This window comes from Phaethon lepturus, unplaced genomic scaffold (genome assembly GCF_000687285.1).
Source record: "Phaethon lepturus isolate BGI_N335 unplaced genomic scaffold, ASM68728v1 scaffold26936, whole genome shotgun sequence".
Classification (NCBI taxonomy): Eukaryota; Metazoa; Chordata; class Aves; order Phaethontiformes; family Phaethontidae; genus Phaethon; species Phaethon lepturus.
This window is the reverse complement of record NW_010548663.1, coordinates 2,415-17,477: the sequence shown is the minus strand read 5'-3', so window position 1 is coordinate 17,477 and position 15,063 is coordinate 2,415. Positions and strand designations below refer to the sequence as shown.

The 15,063-nt window shown below is 42.2% G+C and overlaps 1 protein-coding gene across 1 annotated transcript; it reads left to right on the top strand.

Moving 5' to 3' along the window:
* Positions 1-14,330, top strand: LOC104623082 (calcium-dependent secretion activator 1-like; the record flags this gene model as incomplete). Its single annotated transcript, XM_010290054.1, has 5 exons — positions 1-35; positions 1,038-1,179; positions 7,855-8,001; positions 11,126-11,281; positions 14,183-14,330. Coding segments are annotated over exons 2-5 (516 nt in total), but the record flags the coding sequence as incomplete, so codon positions are not given.
* Between the last annotated feature and the right edge of the window lie 733 nt (positions 14,331-15,063).

Here is a 15,063-nt window from a genome sequence, read left to right as displayed (position 1 = left end):
CTTCCAGCTTCTAAACGATTCCCTCCGTAGTGACTGTATGTATTGTATTTTGATCATTTCTGTTTCAGTGGGCAGCTCAGGTTACTGATAATACTTTCAGCCTCTCCGTACTGCACAGGGAACTGAGATGGGTAGAGATTTACAGTACATGCTCTTTTAGCATCAGCTTGATTTTGTTCCATTTCCACTAGAAAAAAAGCACACAGACACCCCTTAAATCAAATGCCTCAGTCGAAGGTGAGAGTTGAACTTTTGTTTCGCTTCACCTTCTCCAGTCTCTTGGTAATGGCTGCCTGTTAAGCGGGGAATTAGGTCCTCTAGCTCACTGCCATTACATATATGTATCGTTTTATATGTGTGTACCACGTTTATTTAATACGTAGTAGAACAGTCCCTGCTTTAAAAGTTTTTATTGAAGGGAGGAAAATACTAAAGTAAATGGAAGCAGGAGTAGTTCAGAAGGATAGTGCTTTGTGAAATAAGGCTCTTCTCCAAAGCACGTGGGCCCATGCCTTCAAAACCCATGAGGATTTGGCACTCTCACGGGTGGTCCGACTGCTGCCCAGGGAGCTGGTGGCAGAATTGGCATTGCCTTCAGTTAGGTCCCAGACCTAAGTTAGCCCCAGTTAGCTTTCTAAGACCACATAAAAAAGCCAGGGACTCATCCTCAGAGAGCGATTTCCAGCGTCACGGTAGTGAGTAACCAAAGCAGAAACGATTGTCCTACCTGCTAAAGCCATACTGTTTGCCATGCTGTATTTCTTACATCCACTTTATTCACAGGAAGTAATAACGTATTTGTAAGTTTGACATTAATGGAAAAGAAGGTTCGTTGTCCGTTTATTTGTTTGGAGTAAGAAGCCATGCCTGCTGTCTTTGTCGTGAACGCTGGTGCCTGATGCCAGCTCCTGTTATGTTCTTGAAGTTCCTTCCTGTTCGCTGACAAATTCGTTGTGTAATGAAGTGCCATGCTGTGGTTTGTGACAGAGGTTTTAGTAACAGTAGTGTCTTACTATACTTTTATTTATCTATTCTAGATAATTTGTGCAATGGAAAATTCCACAAACACCTCCAAGACCTGTTTGCTCCACTTGTTGTTAGATATGTCGATCTGATGGAGTCCTCAATTGCACAGTCAATTCACAGGGGCTTTGAGCGGGAGTCATGGGAGCCAGTAAAGTAAGGAAACCTCCTTTGATACAATCGGAATTTGGGTTCAAATGGATGGAGATTCATACAGAGATGAATTAGCAAACATTTAGACTGGACATGCAGAAAGTGCTTTAGATTTTCTAGTTTAATGCTAAAAATAGAAGGCCTGATCTCTTTCAGGGTTTTCAAGTTAATGAGGGAAATGGTATTTGCTTTTTGAAATGCATTGCTGCCTCAGTTTGAACCATGTGCCTTTGGACGTGGAAGCATGGAAATGTGAAAACCTTCTTAGCTGGCATGGCTTTTTGGATCCCGTTCTAAAAGGCCTTTTCCAGTGCTGCTTTTGAACTCAAACAGCTCCTTTTCAGGACAAAAAAACCCCTTGCTTCTCTGCGTTCAGTCCAGCCCTATAACCTGTGTGAGACATTGCTGTACTAATTCTTCGCAATACTCATTTTTTCCACCCGCCCCGTGGAGGGATAGTGCAGCGTTGTGCTTCTCGCACCAGCCCCGCGGCTGATGGCTGCACGTGTCCCCGTGTCCCAGGGCAGCTCTGCCGCGTCCCAGCTCCCTTGCCTGTAGGACTAGGCGTGCAGAAACCATCGTCAAACACAGGCGAGATGATTCAAGCAGAACCAGCTATTAAATTTGGAGAACTAGGAATTTACCAGCAAGAAATGAGTAGCCTGAGAGAAACCCAAAGTGAACTCGGGAGCTGGTGAATGATGAAAATGTGGCATGTGCTGTGGATTGCTCTTGTTATTTCACAGGTTTTGAAGCACTGGTGAACCCTGTCATGCTTGCGCTAAAAAGCCAAGTCAGATCCTACAGAGGAAAAGAACTGACTTTTCCTTTTAATAAAGGTATTAAAAGAGAAAGATCAACCCTTTGCGAACAGCGTGAGTCTGATGGTGGCTCAGACAGAGGATTTGGACCAGGTGACGTCTGGAAGGACTCTTTTCCCTGCTTTTTTGTGATTCCTTAGGCAAAATTAAGTGGCGCTGCACTCTCAGAGGTTGCTGCATAAAAGAACGTGTGGTCTTTCAGGGCTTTTCACACCAAATATGTTCCGTTTACAAGGAAAAGAGATTTTGTTCAGCAGCCAGCCTCCCATATGCGACCTGGAGTCTGAGTACCCAGGTTTTTTCCTTTCTTTCTAGTGCATCCTCAGCATCCGTAAGGATTCTGCCTGCCAAGTCTCAGGCCTTTTCTTGACACCTGATCATCCCCTCTGTTTTGAGTGCGGTTAAGTGGCTGGCATTCAGGATTCTCTCTCACTTTCCATTTGCTGTCTTTGGTCTGCAGGCTAACAGGATTAAAAATCCTAAAAAATCTTGTTTCAAATAAGCAGATGTGACCCAGAAAACATACAAGAAATAGATCTTCCGAGTAGGAGAATGCCATTTTTACAGCCACTCCTTCAAGCAGAATTGCACTTTGAAGTTAGCATTAACTTTAGTCTGAGAGTTCTGCTTTAGTAGTGAATATGTTTGTATTCCCTTGTCTGTCACGAAAGAGGCAGTTAACTCTGTGTACCTGTCTGCCTCAGTCGAGCAGTCAATAAGAAATTTGTTCTGCTTTTTTCTTTTGTCAGAAGCTGACATCATTTTGGCTTTTAATGACTTCTGTGGCTTAGCCATAGATGTACGTAACTACTTGGTCGTAGTCCTTGCCTGTCAAAATACTTTGTCCCTGGCTATGCCATTATCAATCATTTTCAAGGTATCTTTGATAGTTTTTAAAAGATCTTTTCTTGGTTCTTTTGTAATGGTTAGTCCCTTCTGGAGATGAGCTACGGAGTGCTTTGAGCTTTGCAGTTCCAAGCGAAAGCCCAGGCTGGACTGTCTGTCTTGCAGACTTGGGTATTTAATAGATTTCTTCCAGCAGGAAAGTGGGTGCTTTTCACAAGAATCTCGTGTCCATCTGGTGAAAAGATGATGCACTCTGGGTTTGTTTTTTTCACTAGTTGGTATTTTGTTCTTGTGTCTCGCACACCGAAGTGCAAGTTGCAAATGCTGGCTTTACGTGGTGTGGCCTGGCGAAGGAAGACGCCAGCGAATGCACAGAGGGTGGCACATACTGTGTAAGAGAAAAGAGGGGTGTCGTTCCTAGGATCTTATGACAGTTTGGATGTGATGTTCAGAACTAAATGTTAAGGCATCTTCATTTTTTGCCTCCTGGGCAGACCACCTGCTCCACTTTGTCTGATCGACAGTGAACTTGCAGAAAAACTCAGGTCAGAGACTTATTTTGTTTGATTTGCCCTCATGTATCTACTGCCTTCTCCCGCTACATGTCCATACTGCAGCACAGTTGAATTTTTGGCAATTGATTCTTAAATAGTTTGGACCAGGCGATTCCCATCCAGGTCATGGCCTTCCATTGCCACCCTTCCAGCAAAACTTTTTGGGAACTGGGAACGCTGCAGTGTTTTTCCGTGGCTTTCCTCTGCTTTGGAGAAAGGCCTTCAGGTTGGCCAGAAAAGGTAAATCATCGGGGATGTCTGTTCCACCGAGCTTACTGTTGTCCTGCTTTGGATCTCTACAGTGAATTGTGAGAAGGAAATCTCATTATCTCCTGTTAACCAAGAAATTATTCCACAACACAGAGTCTTTTGAAAGGGTTTCTCTATGCTTGCGCTTGCAATCAAGGCTGAAATATGTAGCCCTCCATAACCTGACCAGATGGCAGTTTGCAAGCATGTATTTCTTCTATTTTCATTGCCGAATACTCTGCACCTTATGCTACGAGGAGTTAGGTATAGAAATCACAAACAGTGAGAGAGATACTGTTAAGTATTGGAAACACGGGGGGGAAAAGCATCGATGTAATGTGCTCATGAGGGCTATGTAATCTGCCTCTGCAGAGCTGCTGAATTTGCAGGGGGTCCGTGCCCTATAGCTAGAGCAGCTGGTGTGCTTGTATGAATCCACGCAGAGAAATGTGGAACACTTGTCCTTCGCACAGTCATCCAAATACGGAGGATGCAGAGTAGGTCTGTTCTCTGGTGAGTTGAGAGGTCTTGGAAAAGTAGGGTTTGCAATGGGGTTTTTTTCATGCAGAGAACGCTGATTTATCTTGCAGCCAGCAGACAACGTATGTGTGTGTGTGCGTCTCTGTGTGTGTGTCTGTGTTGAAAGGTCTTTTTGAGCAAATGCTAAAGCCGGTGCAATGACAACCAGTTTCAATCGCTTGACTCGGACGTTATTCATTGACCTATGGCTGTCTCTACTGCACTGTAGTCCTGGCTTTAGCACCTATTAGTTGCTCACTAACCCTTCGGAAACTATTCATAAATGTATCATTAATATAAATGTAAGAACCTGAACAGTATGATTATATTAATCATTTTATAAATTTGTACTACTACAAAATGCTAGTGAAAAATGTTTCCCCTTAGAAGAAGCATCATTGTAGTGAAAAATGAGTATTTCTGTTACTATTCTGGGTGTCAGTCAGAGGAAGAGCACAGATTTGACTGCCTACTTCGCTATCAAGCTCTTTGCTTCACATCAAGACTTTTGTGAAAAGATTTGCTCTTGAGCATTTGCTCAGCCTAGGCAGTAAGGTTGTAAGCATTTATAGTGATGGAAGACAGGCGTTTGCATCTTCCATCACTAAATCATTTCAGGCATCCCATAGGAACTGAGCGTTCAAGTATGGACAAGGCTCTCCATTTAGCTCTATTCTGAAGCCAGGAGACAACTCAGTAAAAATACTGTGATTTTTGTGCCCTCCTTTCAGTACTAGGGCAGCTCTACAGGAGCAGCCCCTGTGCAATTGGACTTATTTTCTGTGATCAATGCTACAGTACAGTGTGAGCGCTGGGATATTGTCCGGAGGTACGTTGCCGGTCTGTTTGCACTGAGAATTTCCCAGCAGACAGTCCAGGTGAAAACCATTTACACAGCCACCAGACACAAACAGGAGTGAATCAGAAGAAGCCAAGAAAACAAGCAGTACAGCTCCAGAGAACGCCTCTTTTATCAAACGTATCAGGATCCAGTCCTGAAGCTGAGTCGCCTTAAATCAGACAGCCCTCATCTTGTTAATGCAAATGCCCACATTCCCTGCCTGATGGCTGAGGTTATATTTAGCCATCTATATTAAATAGGCATGGTTGGCTTCTAGAAACAGTTTCTCATCTTGGACCTGTAGTTTTATGGTCTGAGCAACTGCAGGCTGGAACATTTGTTGGTAATATTAATCATTTTTTACAGGTCTCACTGCAACTGTTAGTCAGATAATTAGACCGGTTGAACCTGCAAAACTGTGCATGTCAATTCAGGAGAATATTTTTTAAATTAGTTACTGTATGTTAACTTACTATACTCCATTATTTTGCTGTTTTGTTTTAAGAGTACTAACTTATTCTTGCAACATATCCTTGCATCAGCAAAATAATGTGTTGTATAAAAGAAATATGTTTCCTTGTGAATATAGTATACTGTTTACTCTAGAAGTCATATTTTATTAATACAGTGTTTTTATTAATATAACACTGTCACTTCTTGAATTTTAATATTAAAACCAAAGGTCCTCTGATTTATGTATTTACCATCTGGCTAAGTTATTTAAGTTGCTTTTCCTTATACATTTATATGTTGTCCACCTCTTACTATTTCTTTATTTATTCCATATCAGTATCTAACCACATGCACTGCCATTTCTAAAGATCTAACACTCTCTCAATCACTGTGGAGTCTGTGTCTCATTCAATAATCATATCATCTTAATAGCAGATACAGTATGAATGGAAATAATGGACAGCTTTGTTACGTTAGTAAATTCTCATGTCTGCTTATGCCTGACAAAGAGAACAAGCAGATAGCGTGAAGTCAAATCTACTAAGAATCATAGAAACAAAAGAAAACGAGAACATACTTTTTTTTTCACTAGAAAAAGACTTTGGATTGTGGTTTTCCTCCCCAGCAAGGGATTTTATTCACCAAGGGAAAATGAATATCAAGTCTCTTCCCTAAGACTTGCCACCAATGACAAGCTGAGCTCTCGCAGAGATGGGGTTCAGATCACAGATCTTCTGTTGCGTTAGGAAACGGTCATTCCGTATAGGCAGCTCAATTCCATTTCTTCCATTTTTGATATATAAAAACTTGCAGTAAGAAATGGGAGTTCAAAATATGACTCAAGGAAGTTGCTAAGATTTTTAATATGCCTTAAAGGACATAGCATATAATTTGATAGTTTTCCAGGAGTCCAGATTATGCTGCCTGTACAGTAACCAGTTTAGTCCAGGGGAATGGGAGAGACCTCCTAAGGTGGCATGTCCTGGTGCGGTCACTGGGAGCAGGGAAGATTGAGCGCTGAAGCTGTGTCCATGCACATCAATAGGAAAACTTCCAGTAGCTTCAGCAGTGCAGGGTGAAGCTGAAATCCTGAAGTCCTGATTCCATTTTCACTGAGCCCGAATAACGATCCGGTGAAAATAGTGTCAAAGCATCTGGTTTTGTTCCTCAAATGGGACTGTAAAAACATCTATGGATTGTGTCGCCGTGTGCCATACAGCATTACTGGATTAAGGCAGAAACAAGATACACCTTCAAAACTGGCTTCTTTTCTGTGAGCCATGAAACATGGGAACTGGGTAACTGAGTTCTATCTTTTGCTGATTCCCAAATCCCATGACATTTTTATTTTGCATGTAAAATATAACGGTGATGAGATACTAAAACAGAATTAGACCAATTATAACACCTAGAGACCTAGCACATTAAATACATCAGGGTGTTTTGCAAACTTGGGGCATGCGGTGCTGTTACACTGCACATTGTTTCAGGAGAGTACGTCGCATTAAATCAATACACTAGCCCACTTTTAAAAGATCTCTATTTACGTAACAGCTGCATGTCTGAAAGTATGTATTAAAGTCGTGATGCCCAAGTACGCATGCTTCAGAAGTTAACCTCTGAATGTCTTAGTCACCCCATGGCCCATTTCCAGCCAAGAAATATTCACGTACCAGTCCTGGGTTTAAGTGCAGTTCATTCACAGCGCGCACGTGGAGCTGGGCAACCTGCAGGACCCATTTTCTCCGCACGCAGGAATGCAAGGGCAGGCTCAGGGCATGAGTCTTCACTGAGGAGGAACCTTGTGGTTCACCATTTCGTTGCTCCAGATTAGCCCATCTTTGCTATTTGTAGAGTACAAAGTAATAAACAGAGAGGTTTTGGAGTTGAAATCCTGACTCCATTGAATTTGGTGGCAAGAAAAACTCGTACGGACCTCTGCAGGGCTGACACTTCAAACTCTCTGTTTATTAGTTTGAATCCAAATTCTCTAGTAGATCTCTTAGTTTAGCTCTTTCATCCAGCCTGAGTGCGAGAGCTGCGGCTCACTTCCTTACGAGAGATTTCTCCGAGGAAAGGCTGCTCTCCGCACTCCGAAACGGTATCGGACTTGAAAGCGGAGTTATTTTCTGTGGCTGTTCGAGTACTCTGTTAATCTGCTACCTTGTGGTTCTTCTTTTCATTCTGTTTGAAGTAACTTGCTTTTTATTGCAGACTGCAAACCCAGTACACTTAAGCTTCCATACTCATGCTTCTTTCTGAAATGTTTTGCTTTAGTTTTTTAACTGTCGTCGTGCTGTGAATTTGCAGATTTGTTTATGAGCGTCACGTGCTTCTGCTACATCTGCATTGTCACTGTTATGGTATTTTTTCTTTCTGTCTGTTTCTTCCACAGGAGTTTAACAAGTAATCTGCCCAATGTGAACCTACCAAATGTGAATCTCCCTAAAGTACCAAATCTACCAGTTAACATCCCGCTAGGCATCCCACAAATGCCTAGCTTTTCTGCACCGTCATGGATGGCTGCTATTTATGATTCTGAGTGTGTATTCGGTTCAAATTAGATCTCATTTAAATTTAAAGTAATCTTGGCATGGATATGTATTGTTTGTTTCTGCGCATTATATAAAACTTTAAAGAGTGATACAGTTAATTAGACGTTTTCTGAATGAGACACTGGTGAATTTCTGGCATGTGTATTTTCAGGGGTTTTTTGTATAAATCTTGAAAATTTGTCTTACTCCCACTGCGAGTTTGAGCAAGTATCTTGCTTTACAAAATAGCTGTCGACAATGGGACATGATCTGAACAACAGACAAACCACAGAGTTTATGATGTGACGTTATGTGTCTCAGCAAAGAGTTTTGTCCAAAAGAGAAGATGAACCAATTTCGGTGCCAGTCAACCAATTTTTGTGGACCAGATGTAGATCTAAAAGTGAATTTTATTTAATAGAAGCTCTGCATTTCCCGGATAATAATTTTTGTCTTGATTTTGATGAAGCAGAAAGAGGAACACCCTGCAACGATTCTTATTCATGTTGAGGGGGGCCCCAGGGAGCAATTAAAACTCCATAGGCACCATTGCAGCCCGAATAATGCCATGACCAACTAAAGAAAGATTATTTTCAACGTGCACTTTAGATTATGGCCTGGAAAATCTGGCGTGGTGTCAAAGCAGTTGATCTGTAGGAGCCTCGTTCTCCCAGGTCCCTGTCCGAACGTCCCAGGGTACATGGGTGGAGTTCAGGAGGGACATATGGCAAATCCTGAGCACAAATTAGGCAACTTCTGTTTTTATAGCAGATTTCCCTTTAAAGTCCCAGCCACCAAGCAGGTACACAGTGGGCTAAACCCGCATCTCAGCATTTGAGATGATAGCTCATCTCCCGAGGTGTCCTAGCACAGGAACGAGATCTTGCCAGTTCTCCATCCAAATTCCTAGAGGGTTATTTAGGGTTGGCATAGGATGGTCTCAGCCAGCACTGTACCGATGTGTTGCTTTTTTCCTACCTTCTCATTTAAAAGATAAAACTGAAGAAGCCCCCTCAAAACTATCCCCTTCACTGTTACTGAAACAAACACCCTCGATTACATCTACACCTGGAGTCCACCAAAACGCCTCTGCCGTTAGCCTCGTGCAGGCTGGATGGCAGAGAAGTTGTAATGAACCACAAGTAAAGCAAACACTGATGTTTGATTTTTTAATAGATTTTTAAAACTTTCAAAATATTAAAAGTGGTTGTTTATGTTTCAAAGCTATGCAACTCATATTCATGCTAAGATAGCTATATTAAAGGCTAGCTTAGGCAGTTGTCTGTAAAGAGTACTTGGAAGTTTTAATCTTTCTCTGTGCATGCTTTGTGGTATTGCCCTTGAAAAGATAAGAATCATGTCATGACAGAAAATTGGGTAATCCCTCTGAAGACACTTGAGCATCAATGGTATATTGCAAGCTGCCTGTGCGATTAGAGTAATTGCAGTGCTCACGAGCAAAATATTAACAGTGCATCTTGGAAATGAATATACTATGTTACTTACTTGCATGGAGCCCTAATCAAAAGTGAGAAAAAGACCAAGAATAATACTTCCAAAATTTTGAAACCAAATGGATGTCATAATGTTGCTGTAGTAAATACCGATTGTTGTATTTGTACGTATTTAGTTATTTAAAACACAGATTCATGCAGGCCCAAAACTGGGTTTAGACTGTTAAAGCTGATTTATCCCCAAGCACAGGTCTGAACCAGGCGCACCTAAAAGCTGCCGGTAGATGAACACTTGAGACTGTTGCACAAACTGGTCCCCTGGTTAAAGGAAATGCCTGATTCTTTATCTTTTCATCTCCCTGGTTTCCTTTTACTCACCCTTCCCCTCCATCAAGGACATGTTACCTGTGGCTTAGTGTCAGCTATGTTTCTCCTACAACCGAGACGATTCATTCTTTATCCGTTAACTCCGTTAGCGCAGGACCCCGCAGGACCCCTTTAGCATGTTGGGACGATGGTTCTCACCTTGCAGTAGCCGTGTATGCATTAGCTGCGATCTCCTCTAGCATTAACTCAATGCAGCTGGCATCTGTCACAATAGAAACACCCTCCCTCATCTGTTTCTATAGATGATGTCAGCACAAGTGGTTCTGCATGGTGTGTTAAATATCTTCTAAATTACCGTGTTAGCATTAGTGGTATGCGAGGAGGGGGTTGAAAGTCTTGAAGGTCCCTTGGTAATTGTTTTGGAAAAAAGTGAGGGAGAAGGAGAGAGGGAGCGAAAAGGGTTATGGATGCATAAATTTCTCCGCACAAACAGAGCGCAATCCAGTTCTGTATTTTTATTCTGTAAGTGGAGGTTTGAGATATAATTATACTGTGAAAAGAGCCGGTGTAGCTACACACTGCAGGACCAAAGACTTCCATCTGGGCAGGGGTGTGGGTACGAGAATATACGCTTGGGAGAGAAATTCAGAGTTTTCTGATAGACCAAAGATGTTGCCAAATACTTTATTTTTTTTGAATGGAAATTTGTTGTCCTATAGACGCCTTTGTAAGAGGCAGATCTGTGAAAAGGTGCAGCAGTCAATCCTGCTAAAACTCCTGGATATGAGATGTCTAGTGCCCTTAGCTCAATTGACTTATCCCAATTTTTTTTTCAGCTTTTCAAGACATAAAGTGTGTCCTCGCTCACCACTTGTTAGCACTGTCCCTTACCTGGAAACGGGGGGGGACAAGGCAAACTCAAGGTATAATTTGGAGGGGGGAGAATTGCATGAAACCCTAAAATTGAATAACTGCATACAGTCTAGTATGGCAGTTATTATTGATCAAGGATTTTCTACCACAATTTTGGGCCTTAATTCTTAATAATCACATACATTAATGTGGTTATTAACTAAGGCTGATTTTTACCATACACACATTCTTCCTGTTAATATGTGTAACTCATAACGTTGTCTTACTCATTTGGTCTGGAAAGTTTTGTGGGTGATGACAGCAAGGTAGATTAGGCAACTGTATGGTAAAACTCAAAATCCTGATGGTGGAGATTGCCAGCATTGTCCTGTGTATGAAACTACTGTCTGCCCTACACTTGTTGCAGGAATGGTCTCCACATCAGGTTACAAAGAGCCTGATGCCACTTATGACTTTTGTTCTCATTTTGCCCTGCCAGCAATGGATCAGGCACCTCAGAAGATCTGTTCTGGAAACTCGATGCCCTACAGACCTTCATTCGGGATTTGCACTGGCCTGAGGAGGAGTTTGGAAAACACTTAGAGCAACGCTTGAAGCTTATGGCGAGTGACATGATTGAGTCCTGCGTGAAAAGGTACATGCCCACGAGCAAACTAGTCATGTTTCTCATAGGAGCTCACAGGATGCAATGTTTTTTTCTGTCTTATCAGTGAAGCTCCACTTCAACCACCATTTCTTAGTGACCCCAGCTCAGCTCTGCCCAGCACAGGCGTGGTGGAAAGCCACCCTATTGCTGGGAATTGTGGACTCTCCCAAGCAAGCACTTCTCTGTTGAGACTCTGGAGAGTGCATATTCACAATAAGGCAATAGATCACACATTCTTTCAAGCTTTATGGGATGTCACTTATTTTCAGTACCACACACGAGATCAAGTCTTTGTAAATACAGTTTGGTGTTGATGGGGTTGAGTGCTGAAGGCATAGCCCTAAGTAAGATCCCAGCACCCACCTGAAAAACACAGATCCATGAAAAAACAAGCAAAAAAGTCATCCCAGAAAGGGGATATTGTGTAGCTTGCCACACAGGCTTCACATCTGCCGTCGACTGAGAAAAGCTGTTGTATCATCAGCCACATTGCAGGATGCTCACCTCCAGATCTTCCAAAACAGAGAGGTTTTGAGGTTTTCTTAAAAACTTTTAAACATTCAGGCAGCTGTCATTGTGAAAACAAAATGTTAAGGTTAAATTTCCAACCTTTCCACAGCAATTTATGTCTATTTGGCATGAGAGGTGATGAGACAGGAGGAGGAAATGAACTTTGCGTTCCATTGTGCAGAAATTAATAGACAAAGGGGTGAACCAAAGGAAAAATGGGTGCCAAATACAGCTAGTAGATGCTAATATTAGCTGCAATGTGTGAGGTGGCTGTTCTGTACCACAATTGCCCGGCCACTCTGCAAGTGTGAGTGTGGCATTTATTGTACACGTTCCTCAGTCTGGATATGCAATGTCGCCGTAGGAGAAGGCACGTTTGGTCCCTGAGGTGCAGGCAAGAGACTCGCCCGCTGGAAGGCAGACAGCTTGAGGCTTGCTCTGGAATAAAACCCAGTACATTTTAAGTGCAATGAGTTGGTCGTGATCTCTTTGGCATTGAGCAAGTTCCCCTTTATTGCAGCAGCTCATCTTTGGTCCTTCGGCTGGCAGGAACACTGAGCTTCAGTTGTCCTCCAGTTGTCAGACCGTCCTTTAGGAGCAAAGCCAGTGCTGGAGCTCTGCTCTCTGCTCTGCCCTCAGCACCACCAGCAAAACACGTATTTTCTTTCTTTTTTCTTTTTCTTTTTTTTGTTTTTAATTGGAACCAAGGCACCTTAGCTACACCTGCAGTGCAGTTACAGCTGCGATGATCTATAGAAATCAGACCAGGTTGGCTCAGCTGAGATAACTGGGAAAAATAAGCGAGCTTCCGCGTACATCAGAAGAAGGGCCTCTGTCATTTCAGAGCCAGGGTTTTTTTCCCAACTGCTTCAACCTTTCTACAGATACGTTGCTCCTCTGTAAAAACCTGGCCCAGCTTGTAACGGTATGACTATATATAATGGTTCTGAGCATAAGTAAGTAGGAACATGCTCATCTCTGCGAGGAGATGGAAAATCCCAGTCACTTTGGGTCCTTTCAGTAATTATCAAGATTCTAGTCCCCGAGTCCAGGCTAAATCTGGCACTGGTAATTAAATCAGTTCAAATGCCACTGCTGATGTAAACCAATATGCTGCCTTCCCTATTTATATCACCTGCAAACAGGGCCTGGCTAAGGTTTCTTTAGCAATTTCAGTTTGACACAACATTTTTCTTCGCGTCTGTCTCTGAACTGTTGAATACCATGGAGGAGCCACCCCGCCTTCCACACTGGGTTGTATTCCGGTGCTGTCAGGAGAGCAGCCCTTGCAAAGAAGGCCTGTTTTGCTCATAAATCCAGGCAGGAGGTCCTATGTACCAGCTCAGATCTCATCCCAAGAATGGAAGTTTCACATTTGTAAATGAGTTTTAATTTGCATAACCCTTGGGGGATCGTTCAAGATCAGAGTTATTCCTGAGCTGGATATTATTTGTTATTTCTAAATTGAAGCTCCTATGTTAATTTGTTGGCAGATTCTGTCTGATGTGATAATTGTTCTCTGTTAAGTTGGATTAGTGAGCTACCTCAGGAACCTGCAGAGGGGCTCCAAAGGCAGGCAAGGCAATGCCCACCGTACTGCAGAGTACTCCCCATGTTAGACTCATGGATGCCTTGGTATTTCAAAATACCACACGAGATCAAATCCTGTAGTCTTTGGCCCAGCAAAGCTCCGGGTGTAACACCGTTTGTAACTGCCAGGGGCATCAAATTTGAGCTCAGTGGAACCTCAGGAGAGCAGTGACGTGCGGGTTTGTGCGATGCATGTGCGTGTGTTCATATGTGCACGACTGCGCCTGTGCACATTTTGCAGACGTATTCTGGTGAGTATGTATGCTTCAGGGGAACTACTTCTATGAACTTATGAGACAATTAGGAACTTTCAGCAAGCAAAGTCGTGTAGACCTAATAATGCAATGATCTGGCAATGTCCTTTCATTCAAGCGATGAAGGAGCTTCTGTTACTTGTAGTTGATATCATGGAGCTATAGGAGCTTCCTTTAATGCGTCAGGCTTGCGATTTGTCTGTGGTTATAAATCAGCTAATGCAACCAAATTATAGGTGTACATTAACGCTGCTGTTTGTAACATCATCACACTGTTTATCAAGCATGAGAAAGTAATAGTTTCCCTGAAACCGTTGCACACTTTATAAATAGTGCGTATTCTGGAAAGTGGGTTTCTTTTTAAACTGGAAAATAATTTTTAGTAAAAGCACATTTGTAACAATTGCACTATAACACTCCCAGCAGCATTCAGCTTTCTGGTTTGTTGAACTCTTGTCAGTATTGTTTCACATTATTATTCACATTCAGTATGTTAAAAAGAAACTGAAACATCTTTTTTTCTTTTCCTTAACAGAACCAGGATTGCATTTGAAGTAAAGCTGCAGAAAACCAGCCGATCAACAGATTTCCGAGTCCCTCAATCAATATGCACCATGTTTAATGTCATGGTGGATGCCAAAGCTCAGTCAACAAAGCTTTGCAGTATGGAAATGGGCCAAGAGGTAACGATGCAGGTTCTTCCCTTCACAGCTTTTAAAGACAATGTCATGAAATTTCCTGCCTCCTGTTGTGCTTGTTTCAGAGGCGTTGTATCCGTTGTGGATTTAGCCTTCCATAGAGAGTGTGCAGATGAATACCCAGGAAGGTTGCTCTCAGATAAATCTAATGAATATAAACATTTGGAATCCCTGTCACTTAGGAGTGACTTTTTGCAAGGACTGTGGTGTGCATAAGGTATCTCTTAAGCTTGCTTGATGCATGATGATCGTATATATTGAGTCATTGGCTGCACCTTGGAGCCAGGTGTCGGCAACACACTTCCTGTGTATGACTATTTTCTGTAGACAAACATAAGGAAAATGGAAGCGCCAAGTTGTTGCTGTGATGCTTGCAGGGAAAAGACAAAAAACAAAACACCAAAATAGATAACTTCCAAAAGTCGATTGAAATTCTAGCTGCTGTGACTTCCTTGAGTACTTACTGGCTATAATCAGCAAGCTTGACGATCCTGGGTTTCCAGGTTCTTAATGACTCAAGTTGCCAAACAAAAAACCTGTTTTAATTAATTGCTGTTACATTTTTTCTTCTGAAGCCATAGTTGCAGGTTGAAGTTTCTGTGAATTGATGTATGATTTAGAAAGACATGGTAAATTGGACTAAATCAAATGCATCATAATGATCATTTTGCTGTAGCGGCCTCAAGTCAAATTAAATACTCCTATACCAGTCTAGAAC